Source organism: Diachasma alloeum, unplaced genomic scaffold, assembly GCF_001412515.2.
Source record: "Diachasma alloeum isolate Michigan unplaced genomic scaffold, Dall2.0 Dall_scaffold_00423, whole genome shotgun sequence".
Taxonomy (NCBI): domain Eukaryota; kingdom Metazoa; phylum Arthropoda; class Insecta; order Hymenoptera; family Braconidae; genus Diachasma; species Diachasma alloeum.
The window spans coordinates 129,193-145,126 of record NW_021680562.1 but is presented as its reverse complement, the minus strand read 5'-3'; the positions used below and the strand labels follow the sequence as shown (position 1 = coordinate 145,126).

The 15,934-nt window shown below is 41.2% G+C and overlaps 1 protein-coding gene and 1 non-coding gene across 2 annotated transcripts in view; both read right to left on the bottom strand.

Moving 5' to 3' along the window:
- LOC107042143 (neuropeptides capa receptor) overlaps positions 1–14,113 on the bottom strand; it is a 127,543-nt gene extending 113,430 nt beyond the window's left edge. Inside the window, exon 1 of the mRNA XM_015263047.1 lies at positions 14,037–14,113. Within this exon, the coding sequence (XP_015118533.1) occupies positions 14,037–14,038 (2 nt within the window). The 5' untranslated portion in view covers positions 14,039–14,113. The remainder of the gene's footprint in view (positions 1–14,036) is intronic.
- Trnas-cga lies at positions 7,714–7,787 on the bottom strand. Its single transcript has one exon. It is a non-coding gene; the product is annotated as a tRNA-Ser (tRNA).
- Positions 14,114–15,934: the final 1,821 nt, after the last annotated feature.

Sequence of the window (15,934 nt, the reverse complement as noted above, 5' to 3'; positions counted from 1 at the left end):
TCAGCAATCGACACCTGCAACATCATCATTACCAGGAACATCTAGACCGACATCATCATCTTGGGCTCCATCAAGTGATGCAAGATCATCGTTGGACTCAACCCCATCAACATCGAGAAAACGCATCAAATTCACTCAATCGTTCAATTCATTTTCGTTAGAGTTGCGTATACCGTCTTCAGTGCCGTTTAACGCGTATACTCTTGTAAATATTTTATATAGTTATCTTTTTCGCCGCAGAAGGGGAGTATTGTAGCGAAGCTACTTTTATATTTATTTCACACCATTTCAATGTATTGTTTTTTTAGCTCGGCTTAGCAACCGAATTTCGTACCGTGACACGTGTCGCCGATATATCGCTGTCCTTGTCGCAAGACATCCTCGCGACGATTCATAATAATTCGGACATCCTCGATCGGATGATCTAATACCGTTGTTGCGGAAGCTCACTCTCGTTCCAGCTCTCATGGTGTAAACCAAAGTTATTTTCGCTGTGAATAAATTCAATTCGATATATATGCTAATTCCGAGTGTTATAACTTACAAAATCCTTCTATCCTTTACCGAATCCCACACTCTATAAGATTAATTTTTTTCGTTTTTTTCGCGACCTACCCTCATGATTTGTTGTGAACTTTTTAATTTGTTTATTGATTAGTTCATTGCAAATTCAACTTTTTCAAGTCCGGATTCTTTGCCTCGAAATTTACATGTTTTGTATAAAAAAGTTCTTTTGCATTTCTTCGATAAAATTTATATTTATCGAGTTACAATTTTGTAAAAAATTATCTACCTGGTCGAACCTAAAAATTTTGATTCTGCATAACTTAAAAAAAAAAAATTTCTTGTTTTAATAATATTGCAAGGCATACTTGGAATACTTCTATATTATATTCAATTTTCATCGAAATAAAAAAAAGTCGATTGAAATGGTATAGAACGCCCCAATGGTGAATTGGAATAACGGAAAAAGGAGAGAAAATCATAAGGGCGTATCGTAAGGGTGGAATTGTAAGAGTGAAATCTTGAGGGTCACATTATAAGGGTATAATCTCGAAAATCAAATAGTCAAGGTCTGATAATAAGCATTTAAATCATATGATATTCACTAATTATCACAAAGAGAAGAAATGTCATTGAAAAATGAGTCATTTTTTTAAGAATTCCAAAATTCACTGTTCAGTTTTATTTTAAAGTTCACTAGGCAAGTTGTTCAAAAATTTAAAATCACCTCGAGTCTTATCTCACAACACAAAGCACGAACCACGAAGATGTGCGTGATTGTTCGTAAGGTTACTGTATCGATCTCGATAGATCGCAAATCTTTCGCACTAAGCATTGCTAAGGTCAATAAGCTCAAACCGCCTACCGAACCGAAGGTCCACAATCTATGATGATATTCCTCTTGATGTCGCTTCCCAATTTCCTCCAATCTGCACCGAGCTTCTTCCAAGCGCAGTTCGCTTGATAGATGATCCTTGATGTTGGGTAATGGATCAATACGAATATTTGTTAGGGGGTTGGCCACGTCTTATCCACGCATTAATTCTGGAGCAAAATCGACGATGAATAAATTCACAGGTGGTAAGTGAATTTCGAGCTCCGTAGTTTGAAGAATGCCTATGTGTGATATGAGGTTTCTTGAGGTCCTTACATCACAGTCTTTTCCCAATGTAATGATTCCGGTGCCAGTGATGTTGACTACGTCTACGAACTTTTGGTTATAGATTATATCTCCTTGTTCAGGCTCAATTGTAGTGAAGAGCCACTGCGTGCTCGTGCCCAAGTTGGTCCATTCGGTTCCTCTTGACTTGGTAATCTTTATGTCACAGGTGCGCAATACGTCTACCGATGGTTTTAGGAGGAGCAAAATTTCGCAGACTGGTTTTTGCACGGAGTCGCTGATGGGGAATCATGGTAAGGACATCCCTCTAAATCTTCGTGATGGAGCAACGCGTACTTTCTACGATCTTCTGAGACGAATATGTACGGCTTTTCGGGTCTAACGTGAGACGATATGGTCCGGTTACCCACGCGTCGAGGTCGACGACAAGAGCGCAGGCGATAAAGATTGTGAACTTGTCGATCCAACAATGAGAGGGTGATGATGGCCAGTAATTTTCCCTTGGCATGTGCCATTCTGATGGTACTAACTCTGAATAAGCCCGGAAAATCTGTCGCCCCCGAAGGAATAGGAAACTCAATTTCTGGATGTATAGACTTGATGTTTTCGGTGATATTGTGAAGTTGTTGGGGTGTCAAAAGCATGTGTGACAAACGTCCATGTTTGGCAGCTTCGACTGCACCCACGATTTCTGTAGTCGCATCCAACACTCTTCGTAGAGAAGACTCAGTCTCAACTCCAGCATGGACCAAATGAACGATGTATTTTAGTTCTTTCACTTCATGATCTTCCCAGTTAAATTGAGTTTGAAGATCTTCTGCAACGGATTTCAGGGCCAGGATATTTTTATTAGTTCGATTGAGATACGTGTTGATGTTCTCAATCTTCGACTTTAATATAGGCGTGGAGTTATTCACAACGGAGGTAATCTCGCCTTGCGATTGGTACAGGCGATCAATTTCCTTCGTGTTGTGTTGTTAGTCGTTGTATTCCATCAATCCGAAGAGACTGTGGTGGATCCTTCCGACGAAAGTAAACGGTGGCACACGCGAGCCGCGCAGGCTTATCGGTTTTGTTTCAGGAGAGAGAAAAAGATCTACAAGGTGACTGTTCAGCTGGATGATCTCCGACTTCATCGCTGCAATTGAACCTAGCCTCAACAATCTGTCGCACTCCTCTTGACTCACTGTTTTCATACATTTGTCGATAAGCGATGAATGATACGGACTCGTAAAACGATCTACCTGATGGTCTATCCTCACCGGGTCGATACTCGTAATTAACTGCCATTCTTTACGAACTATTTGGAGATTTTGTATGGGTTCGTAATAGACGCCAGGACTGTTTTTCAGGTAGTGGATTGCGTATGGCGCTTGATCTTCAAATGGCGTAACTTCATGGTGCTGTAGGCGCCATCCATATGTTGGTTGAAACAGCCCCAGCGCTCCCAGTAGAAATATGACTATTCCAGTCGCCATAATCCGTGCAACGTTTACAATTAATTCTGTTATGGGTTACAATTCGGAAATGAAATTCTGAGCACTTTAATAAAATTTTGTCCTGACAGTTCGAGAACGCGATGTATTCGGTATTATTCACCTATTCAGACATTACTTTTTTTCATTTTATATTTTTTTTTGTTCTTATTTATTTATTTAAGAGAAAAATTCAAATGGTCAAAACAAAAGTTTTATTAATTTCATTCAGGAACTAGCCTGACATCATTAGGGTGTCTCATAAATCGTTCGCCATCGGCATCTTCTATTATAAGATTGCCGTTTTCAGTAATCTCTACAATCTCATAATCGGTTCGATAGTGACCATCAAGTTTACTCTTGCGTGGTCTCAATAGTATATCGACACATTGACCCACCTTAAAATCAACCGGATTCGCATGACGGTCGTACAGTTTTTTTGAACCTTTTTTTGCGCTGTTAAGACTGTCGACGGCAACGATCTGAATTTTATCTGATTTTGATACGAAATCAACAATATAATCCCTGTACGTTTCGATCGTTTCGTACGTTTTCGATCGTTCGTAATAGGTTGACGAGTTTTTATTCGCGAGAGTTTTTGTTCTCGACACGTGTGACGGCGACGGATGTACTCGGTAACCTCTTGAGCTATGCCTGCCCAATAAAACCTTTCTCGAATCCTACGACAGGTCTTAACGACACCCTTGTGACCTCCAACTAGACTATTGTGGGCTTCACGGATAATCTCCGGATGTATTTCCTCGCTTGGATTTTCAATTTTTCCGTGACATAAATAAATTTGCACCGGATACGATTCAAAGGCTTCCTGGAATAACGGGCGAATATCTAGATTATTTATTTCATCTCCGCTTGTGGCCACTCGGAAGGATGTTATCTGATAGTGTTGTAATCCGTCACGAAGATGTGATAAGCCTAGCAGTATGTCACTGACATAGGGTCTTTGGGTGTGATTATTCTTAATAATCACACTAAAAGTTTCGTATTTACCGACTGGAATGACTAAGACGTCGCTGATGATGGGTCTATAACGCCTAAATTCATGGACACGGACCAAATTTGTCGATTGGAGAAGTTTTCCGACAGGACTATTAATTTCGCAATTAGTCGAAGGAAATGAACTAGATGACCGTGTCGGAAAGTGAAACCGTCGTCCGTCTCTATCATGCCCGGTTGCGATATAGCAGTAGGAATGGGGGTCGGGTTATCATCTCCCCCTGTTACGTCATCATATTCGTCATCCAGTAATTCTGAGTCGCTCGCAGTAGGTTGAAGACAGATCCCGGCCATACTCCTCCGTGGGCCCCCCACGGCGTCACCTGATATAGATGTTGATTTAGCAGCCTGGTCGTGATCCGTAGATTTGGAGGTAAAGAAAATCGAAGTTTCTTAACCAAATTTTTGGTTTTTGGATTTGATGTCACTTCGACGAACGGACTAGACTTGGCCACTGGTAATTCTCCTAGTTTAGGAGTCGGGAGACAAGACACTCGTTTAGGTTTTCGGATGATGGAATGAGCTGGTGGATTTTCCAATGCCGTCTTTCCCGGGGTTTTGGGTTCGTGTGAAGAGTTAGACTGGGTTACTGCAGACGCGTCCATTTCCTCTGACGAATCCTGTGTTACGGACGAGACGTCAGGTGTCCGTTGTAGATATTTCTTCAGACTTGATTCCAAGTTTTCCATGCTTGCGCGTAACTTGGCGATTTTCTGGGCTCTGCGTTTGTTCCTAGTCCAGCTAGTAGGATCGTGTTCTCTTGAATTCTCTTCTTGCCTCCCCTCGTGATTCTCTTCTTCTGTTTGTTCTTTCTCCTCTCCTTTCTCTTCTTCGAACTCAAATTCCGATGGATCTAAATTCTTTTCTTCATGTTTCTTATCAAGGGCCTCGAAGGATTTCTGAAGGCTTTCTAAGAAGGCGGGAGTTCGTTGCAGGGCTGTTCTCTCCGGCTGCCCAAGAGGTTTCGGGGTCTCAGTATTTACATCATTCCGGTCTAGTTGCAATGGCGGCTCATCTATGTCAGGTTCCGTTGAGTCATGCTCCTTTCTGGGATCTCTGGCCACCTCCACGATAGCATCACTGGGCAACGGTGGAAGGTCGAATACGTCGTCGTCATCCGATCCTTCATCAAATAGAGGTGGGGGAGGAGAGACAAGTCTTATCGGAGGAGGTTTGAGATCGACTCCGGGATTCTGATTAGAGGTTGTTGGTTGATCCTCTGTCTCTTCAATCGTGCTATTTCAGTTCACCGTAGCACCCCCAGAGATGATTTGTGATCGTGTGCGAGGCCTCAGACGAGAAGCTACTGGACCTTCTGCTGATGGTGCGGCCTGGCGCGACCTTGTCGTGCTTCCAGGTGCCGACGGCTTCACAGACGCCGGTTTCTTCGTGAGTTTGGAGGTTCCAGGAGTGATTCGTAACGTTGTAGGTTTAGCGGCATCTTCTTTTCGTGGTCTACCTCTTCCTCGCGTAGCCTGTGGGCCCTTGGTTGCTGGTGTGTTTCCCGATAGGGAAGTTGCTCTAGGTCTCGGGGCAGTGCTGCTTTTCTCCCAGCCATTGTATAACTGGGCATTGTACAAAACTCTGCTACCTCTTCGTCAGTGTCTGGCATGTCGATTGGGTTATATGCCAAAGCTTTGGCCACCTGTTTAGTCTTGGCTGTGCAATGATGAACGACGAAGTCAAATCCCGAGATTTTTGTCTTAAGATGAGTTTTTCGCGTCGTATAATCTGAATGATCTTATAACCATACTACGGCGGAGCTTTCAGAAGACAGCTAAAAAGTTCTTCTATACAAGTATGGTTTGAAATGATTCAGAGCAAATACAATCACGAGGCATTCACGTTCTTAGGGGAAATACCTCGTCTCTGGTCCCTCCAAGGCACTTGAACCATAGGCGATTGGTCCTTCTACCCTAGCTTCATCCAGTTGCGTCAACACGGCGCCTACTCCACACGGTGAGGAATTGACCGTGACCATGAATACTTATTGAAAATCAGAGTGTAATGGAAACGGCTCGTTCAACAGAAAGACTTTTAATTCATAAAATGCGTGTTCCTGTCGAGCCCCCCATTTCCATTCCGAGTCTTTCTTCAGTAGCTCCCGCAAAGGCAGTTCTCTAGGTGCAAACCACTCCTTAAATCTATGGAAGTAATTACACATGCCCATAAAACTCTTCAACTCAGATTTTTTATTCGGAGCATTGAAGGCAGTAATGGCTGCTACCTTGTAAGCATCTGAACGTAGCCCGCATTCATCGATGATAAATCCCAGATAAGTTACTTCGCGTCGAAACAGGTGACACTTATCTATCTGCAAGGTCGCACCAAATTTCTCGAGTCTTTCAAACAGGGCTTGCAAGAGTTTCTGGTGTTTCGCTTTTATTTTCGAGTGAACAATAATGTCATCCAAGTAGACCTCAATGCCTTTCCCGACCAAGCCCTTCAGCATAACGTCTGTGGCTCTTTGGAAAATTGCTGGAGTATTTTTCATTCCAAACCACATCGATAGGTACTCGAAGTGACCTTGGGGTGTAGAGAAAGCTGTTTTTTCTCGATCTTTAGCACTCATCCGAATCTGATGAAAATCACTCGCAATATCCAGGGTACTGAAGATTTTTGACAGCTTGAATTTATCCAAAATTGACCTGATTCTACGTAAAGGGTATCAATCAGCAATCGTCTTTTTATTGAGCAACCGGCAATGTACAACCATTCTCCACCTCTTATTTCCCTTAGTATCCGGTTTTTTGGGGACCAACACAACTGGCGAATTATAAGGTGACTTGGAAGGTCCAATTTTCCCCTGAGCTAGTAATTCACTGACATGTTCAGCTACTTCATCCTTGAGTCCTTCCGGAATCGCATACTGCTTAATGTACACCGGATGAGAATATTTAGTCCTGAAGGTACACGTCACATCCTTCATTTCTCCACTTCGTTCCCCTGGGAGGGTGAAAATATGAAGAAAGTCTTTTACACTGTCAGCAATGCAAGCAGCAGTTTCTGTATCCATGTCTCTAAGAATAACGATGTCAGTAATGTATTCCTCTCGAGTCTTTTTTGTTTCATCGAGAGTTTCCGTGAGATTGTATTCCAAGTCCGGTTCTCCGAAGGGATCGGTGAACAAATCCAGACCTTCCAGTTCTGAAACACTCATCACTACTGCCAGTGGGTGGAGTTCTTGAGGCGGGATACGCAGGGTGATCTGCTCGTTGTTCTCGTTGGCTACCGTTGTTCAAAAAATGTTCTTCTTAGACCAGGGAGATTCAGAATCTACTTCCGTTTCCTTCAAGACAAGGCCCTCAGTGATTTGTGTCTTGGGAAAATGACTACGTCCAGTTATAGGAGTTTTGGACGCTACTGGAATTTTAAATTCTGAGTGAGGAGGTATATTAATAGGTTTACGTGGATCTAGTTAACGGTGAAATATCCCCAGTGGAAATTCTGTTCAGGTCTCGATCAGAAACTGATCAAGTCCGATCCGAAATTCTGATCAGGCATGTTACGCTTCTGCCTTAGGTTTTTCCGCTAGGGTTTCCCTGCCTTCCACCATTAGGCATTAATTAAATTTAATTTTTTGAGAGAAAAAATTAGTAACTTCCTAGCCGGGAATCGAACCCGGGACCTCCCAATGTCGCGTCGGGTGCTCTTACCATCTGAGCTACCAGGACACTTACGAATTTCACTCTCAAATGGACTCATACCCGAGTGGAAATCCTGTTCAGTTATCGATCAAAAACTGATCAAGTCCGATCCGAAATTCTGATCAGGCACGTTACACCTCTGCCTTAGGCTTTTCCACTAGGGATGATCGAATTTTCAGGAGCACAGTTGAGGATCATGGATTGATAATGGAAGGACATTTCGGCTTTAGTTGGGGCAAAATAGTCATTCCCCATTATTCCATTATAGGCTCCTGGCGACCGTGAATCTACAACATTAAATTCTGTGGCAACACCGTTGACGTCGATGATAACCGTTCCGAGTACGGGTACATCTCCCCCTCCTGCGCCGCACAGGTTTCGTGTTTCGCATGGGGTCAGTTCCGCGGTCGTTGCCTCCAGAAAAATAATGTTGAGAGCCGAGCCAGTGTCTAATAAGAACAATCCAGAATTGCCTTTCAAAATTTCTGACTCTAAACGTACCATGGGCCCTTCTTCTGAACTACAAGTGGTGGGACATTTCGGGGGATTCAGATAAGGCGGGAAACTCATACGAAAAAGCATGACCGATTTGATGTGATCATGTATTGCAACAGTTGACAATGCAAATGATACTGTACCCCCGAAAGGTGCTAAGAAATCTCGGCCAATCAATCCATCATACCCATGCGTTGGATTCAAAACTGCATGAAATTTATGTTTCAAATGTTGAATGGGCAATTCTGTTGTTCCATACGTTTCGATTACCTAGAGCCCGGCACCGACGATGTACAATTTTTCCGTAGGATCTACTCTAGTGTCGGGGTGCACGCTCGTATCCAGATTAAACTAGCCTCCTCCCGGTATCTATTAAAAACTCGGCCTGTCCACGCTGAAGGTCCCGATTTTTTATGTTAACAACCGGGCAAGTACCTTTCATGTGTTTAGTTACATTTCCATCCTGCGAAGAATCTCCGACACCGAGACCGTGTGCTGCTCCTTGGGATCGCTCGTCCTCATCGTTGAAGGACGAGCCCCTTCCCCGTTTAAAGAGCCGCTGCGACTATCAGACTTCCGATCGAGGGTGGAATCACGTGATGAGCTTCACCGCTCAGAGTAAAAGTTCTTACGGGTACCGTCGGATTGCTCGTTTGATTTCTCCCGACGCTCGTAGTCTCCCGGACACGGAGAGAATCTACCTGTTGTTTCATTTTGCGTGTGGTTGGTGGGACAATTGAGACAGTCACAACGATAATCTACGCGTGCTTTTCCTACCTGAGATGAAGTTCCTGCACTAAAGTTATCATGAGGACTCCTATCTCTGGAATTTGCGCGTGAAGACCTACCACTAGGACCATCGAAAAAATACTTCTCGCGTTCACGTCGTTCATCTTCAAAACGAACTGAACGATCAGCTGATGGTCGACCTTGGTTGTCATTGTGATATCCCCCATTGGATCGTGAGTCATTGCGTCGATCATCATTTCGATTTGAATCTGTCCGAATTCTAATAGGTGTTGCAAACTGTAGATCCTCCTCGATCAGAGGTTTCAATGTCTCTAAGGCTTCTTTGAGCGTAGTGATACGAAGTCATTTTAATTCGGATTTATAATCTGGAGGAATCACTTTCATCAATTTTCTAAGCGCTTTATCTTCAATCAATTTTGTGAGAACCTCATGATGTTCAGGGTAGAGAAGCTGCAACGCCTTTCCGGAATTTCGAACGATTTTACTGAGACGAAGGTTGAAACCATCTGCTTCGTCGTACTTCTCTGGATACATATTTGCCATTTTATCCTCAAAATATGCTTGACTATATCGCTTTCTATATTTTTGACCAAGCAAATTCAAAATTTGGTCAGTGGAGTGTACAGTGACCTTTTCTAAATGAGCTCGAGCTGGAAAGCGTAATCGGTCTAGTACAGCAGCGACAAGATCAACATTATTATAGGTAGTACCTTATGATAACATTTCTTTATAGCGGTTTCAAAAGCAAAGAAGTCTACAGAGGATTCGGGGTGACCACTGAAAGTTGGGATAGAATTGAAAGTATCTCTACCACGTAGATATTCAACAAAGTTCGCACCGGCGGCAGTGGTGTTTTCACCTAACGTTACTCTAGTATTATTCAATTGAGCGACCCTGCGCGTTATTTGCGTTATTTGCGCCACCGTTTCCAAACATTTTTATTAATCGGTAGTTCATACGATTTTACAATTACCTAAATAACATGTTGAATTTGAATTTTATTTCTGGCGAAAGAAATTATCTTCGATCGACTACAGTAGTGAGGATAGGCATCCCACTTCTGACACCAAAGAGTGTTACGAACAGACGGGAGTCTGTATCACGCGAGTTTTAGGAAAATAAATTCTACGGCTTACTTTCCTGCGTAGCCTTACCTTCCAATTTTAATGGATCCTAACCTTGAAGATTTGACATCAATAGTCGATCGAATTAACGATTATTTCGACAATTAACGGGTTACTTCTCAAAATTACTATTCAATTGGATTAGGCAGTCAGACATTGTTTATTCAACAGATTGGGATTTAGTTCAATACAAAATTTCTGTGTTACGGTGTATTTCAGCTCAATCTTTGGTTCTTTTATTTCGGACGGAAGAAAAACTCATTGAATCGCTAATATTCTGATTAGATCTATAGAGGAACTAAATTGATGGTAACTAAGATATCTGCAGCTTATTTCTGTTTAGTTATTTAATAGCTATTGTCATCAGAGGGAGACAGTGAAGTTAGATTATCTCAACTGGTTTTTTATAAGCTATTTCACGATTAGTTTAACATGATAGCGCTCACCCTTACAATTCTGTTTCCTCAATATTTTGCGAAGCTCAGGTGTTAACCCAATTTGTGTTCGAAGATTTTCGGTAATTGAGGTCTACTGGTTTTACAAATTTTAAGTTCAAATTTCATTAAGGTGAGAAAACAAGCCACTATTAAAGTTGTCTTTTCGTTTTTTTTTAAGAATTCCAAATTTCACTGTTCAGTTTTATTTTAAAGTTCACTAGGCAAGTTGTTCAAAAATTTAAAATCACCTTGAGTCTTATCTCACAACACAAAGCACGAACCACGAAGATGTGCGTAATTGTTCGTAAGGTTACTGTATCGATCTCGATAGATCGCAAATCTTTCGCACAGTTTACCGGTCGAAAGCCTCGTCATGAAGAGTTGAATTTACTCGCGAAGGGATGGAGTACGGCGTCGGCAGATTTTATCAAAACTATCAAAACGAATACAAGAGTTAAGCAGGGAATTGTTGGCTATGAATCCTCAACCGTGACTGATTAAAAAATTTTACATTTCGGTGGCGTTGTAGTGTCCCGAAAATGCTAAGATAGCACCTTCTGGGCACACGTGCCTATATGTGTGAGTTCTAATTGTTGAGGACAGCAGAGGAATTTGCAGGGTTGGAGGTAACATCCGGTGAGAATGAAATGAACGAGTTTTCAAGCAAGCAGGAATACGAATGAAATTTTCGAAATAAAATTTTATATGTAACACCAGGTTGTATGATATCCATATATGTTGTCGATATGTCGTCATTTTTTCAATTCCGATTCCCCCGATTTTAACGTTCTATAACAAATACCCTTTGAAATGCTATATGAATAGTTTCATCCACTTGACCAATAATTGTAAAAAAATCCACACCGAACTGAATTTACAAGAAACACCACGAAATTCCATTTTTCGATAAAAACTCTCATATGTTAATGAAAAGTAACCTTAATCAAATAATTCAGGGGTCAATTCTAATGTTGCTTGATATATTTTCACCTGAGCTCGAAATATCCCCATAGATTTGAACAGAAAATGAGCAAATCTCATTAATAAAAGGAAAAACATGGAAATTTCCAAAACGTGACGTGTTGAAATCGCTACATTATCTCTTATAACAACAAATCTGGACGCTGAAATAGATGTTGTGTGGTTTCCATTTGAAGAACTTGAGGAGACCTTGAAATCGACGTATGATTCATCTCCGTTGGTTAAAGCCTCAATAAAGGGCAAAAACAGTAATTTCAGAGGTGTGACATAACGTAAGAAATGGGAACAATCTACAATAACTTACTAAAAATTGAATTAAATCATTTTTATGGTACACCATTTTAAAAAACAGTAAATGCTCCCCAAAATGATATGTGGATATTCCTGCCTAGTCCACTTAGGAGCATCGAAAAATCCAACCAAAATTAATTTTCCAAGTGAAACATAAAAATTCTATTTTCGTCGAAAACTCTTATAAGTTAATGAAAGGGGAGAGGCAGTGAGGGGAGAACATGGTTTGTCTGAGTTTCTCCAAACCAATGCTGGTGTTCCCCAAGGATCCATACTTGGCCCCCTGCTCTTCTCTCTCTTCATTAATGACATCAGCGCCTCCATTCTTGAAGCTCAACACCTGCTATATGCTGATGATCTTCAGATCTATCTGCACTGCCACCCATCAGAGCTGCATATAGGCATTGCTCGCCTTAATGAAGATATCTGCCGGATACAGGCGTGGGCAGCGGCAAACCGTCTCCAGCTCAATGTTGGCAAGACTAAGGCTATCTTCCTCGGCGCTAAACGCTTGATTAATGCACTGGACCTGCCTAGTCTGCCTTCGCTTGGGAACCATGTCTCTAGCATTGAGGTGGTCGACTGTGTCAGGAATTTGGGTGTTTTCATCGACAGCCAACCGACTTTCTGCCTCCACGTTCGCCATGTTACCTCCAAGATCAACCGTACTTTCTACCAACTATACTCTCTTCGTGGATACACGGATGCTCCCTTACGCAAGCTGCTGGTAAATGCCCTGATCTTTCCTCATATTTTTTATTGCCTGGGCGTCCTGCAAGGGAATGGCTCTGTACTTGATGGGCAGCTCCAGCGCTTGGTGAATCGAGCCGTGAGATTTGTCCTTGGGTTGCCGAGGGATGCTTCGATCTCTGGCCCACGATGCGCGCTTGGGTGGCTCTCTATCTCGAGCTACAGGACCTCAGCTGTTGCAGTGCTCATGTTCCGGGTAATGGAATCTGGCTCTCCATCTTTCCTGGCTGATCTTTTTGCCGAGTACTTGTCCTCCAGGCCTCGTTGGCTAGTCTTGGCCCAGCAGGCTTTGCTAGTCCCTAATTTCCGCACGGAGACTTATAGGGCTGCCTTGGCAGTTGCTGGGCCCGAGATCTGGAACAGTATTCCTGTGCACATCAGAAACCTTCCATCAGTCATGGCTTTCAAGTCTCACCTGCGACGTTGGCTTTTGGAGAGGGAGCTCTAGCTTAGTGTTGACTTTGCATCACTATCTTCTCTTATAGCTGTACTCTAACCTGAGCCCTCCGCTTCTTCTGCTAAATACTGCTGATTTCTTCTATTTCTATTTAATCTTACTGTATTTCTTTCTTTTTTCTTCACCTTTTGTAATTTTGATTCTACTTCTCTGTATTTTTTTGTTTAAACTTCTAGACAATAAACTTATTAGTTTATCTTATCTTATCTCATCTTAAAACTTGGCACAATTGGGCAAATCAGGTGTTATTCCAATGCTTATTGAATAAGCTTTCAATTGAGTACAGGAAATTTATGGTTCATGAAAAAGAAAGGACTCGATCAAAGAAATCAACGGAAAAATCTTGGTTACGGACACGGATTTTTCTATAGGGGATCAAAAAGTCAAATCATCAAAAAGTTAGTAGTTAGGGCTCAATTACTGGAAAAAATGATCCAAAAAGGTGTTGAATATTTTGGTTTTTGTTATGGTTAATAATTATCATGAATCATTTGGCCCCTCAACCCATACCAATCGTACACCGGTATTGATTTTTTTCTCCTTGAACCTGTCGCGAATGCTCAGGAGTAATGGAAAATACTTCTATTTCAATCACTCATATTATATTCATTTAATTGAGTAATGGTTAATTGAGCCTGGCCAACGACTGGTAACCAACGCTTGGCCGAGATCCGTGCCCAGACCTGGGCCCACCTATGACACCCCGGGCGCCGTGCTTGAACCGAGCCCAACCCGTTCGTTGTTCCCTACCTGGGTATCTTTTGTCATTGACGGTACAAATTTACATGGATCAAATCAAACATATTTTCTACATTTTCAACAAAGGATATATGTGATATAAAGAGTGATATCGTTTGAATGAAGGGATCCGTTCAGCTAACATAAATGTGGTTTCACTCAATATTATCCGAAAGAGGTAACCTGAATAAAGAACTTCCAAACCAAACCATTCATGTAAACCAAATGATCTCTTTCGGGATGTTTTCTTTACATTTCAGATACGTAAGCCCGGATTTTACAGAGGCCAAGACCAAGCGCCCAAGGATACTGTTGCCAGATACTGCTGAGCTCATTGGGTAAACCTGAAACAATGAAATCGTAAAATTAGTGCGGATAAGATTAGGAAGGTTTTAGACGAATTGACATCCTAATAGGGCCCCCTTGCCAACTTATTTTCCGTAGCCAAAATTAGAATCTACCTGGCCACCTTTCTTATAAATGCATTCGATAAATACCCAGATAACCCAAATCAGGTATGGTACAGATACTGTAGTTCAGTAAAAATAGGTAAAATGGGCGTGAAAACACGACTGGACTAGATTTTGACGGAAATTGCATGAGATCCGTGGGAAACTATGGGTGAATTTCCAGCCTCCCCATTCAAACCAAAAGGGTGGAAAAAAATGCAAAACTACTCCCAAAAATAGTTTTTCGTTGATAGCCCTAAAACGGAGGATATTATAAAAATATGTTTCAAACAAAAGGTGTAGAGAATAACATTCTACATAAAACATGTCCAGAGAGTTTTGCTTATACACCCCATAGTACGATGGTTAGAGGGTGAGTGCTACGTTAAAAAAAAATGTAGTTGGTGGAAAATGGTGTTTTTTCTCATTTTTGTATTCTCATTCGCTAATAAAAATGTTAATCTTGCATTCCAATTTTGTTTTTTTTTAATTCTTCAACAAATTATCTCCATTAATAAGATAACTAATTTAACATGCTGGACAGTTATCCTCAAAATTCATGAATCATTATTTTTCAATTTCTAATATGATATTTCCGTTTATTTCCAATAATTTTCTTGATTTTTTTCTTCTATCATATTTTAATAACTATCAATTTTTCAAAAAATTTTATTTTCTCATGGCTTTCCAGTGCCCCGCGTACTACGCCAGTGGGAAATGAAGCGAGAGAGATCTACATATATTCGCGCTCTCTCCCACTCTTTACTCGCTGTACCCGAACTCACGCGAATGCATCGACATATAAACACGTGAGTGCAAGTGAGAAGAATGATTGAGGAGAGAGGTGATTGTTCTCGATTGTCAAAAGCCATTCAAACCACTTCGGAATGAATTTGGAGTCGGCTCCAAATGATTTTTTTCCCGAGTTTATTTTTTGATAATAGTTTTCATCGAAAAAACGAAAGTCTCATTAGTAATTTAATTTTTTTCTTTTTGGAAAGAAAAACAAATGGGAAATTGTTCTTGAATTGTATATAGTATAGTTATTTTTGCTAATAAATTATATCTATTCATCTTCAAATGAAGGTATTATTGAGCCCAATCGATCTCCATTAATTAAAATTTAATTCATGGATTAATTTTTTTTATTTTTTTATTTTTTCATAAAATCGATGATCCCGCGATAACTAAAACAAGTGGATAATTGCATTTCCTGTAAGTGCGTATAGTTTTGTTGCGAATAAATTAGCAATATGCTTCCGAATGTATGGTCTATTTTAGAAATTTTCCTTTTAGTATTATTTTCAACTTCCCGATCCGGAGGGAGGAAGTTATTTGTTGTATACTTGGGAGACAAGATCGTTTGGGTCGTCTTCTGCGTTGGATCCGAGCCCTATGTTCCCTCTCCCCTTCGAGATCTTCATCGTCTGTTTCGCTCTCTGAGCGCTCATTCTGGATCAACTCTTGTTGTAGATCCTCGTGGTCGAAGAATTCAGTGGTTATACTGCGTCCTTGTAATTTGTTATTTTCTTCGATTTGAATTTTCCTACGGGGTTCAGGTAGCTCGACAATTTGATTAATGTCTTTTTTGTGAAATAGACCTGTCTCTTCCTCTTTCACCAGGTACGTCCTTTTCCCAATTTTTTCCTGTACGTGTGCGTGTTTAAAATCTGGCCAAAATACAGTCAAATTGGTCATTCAT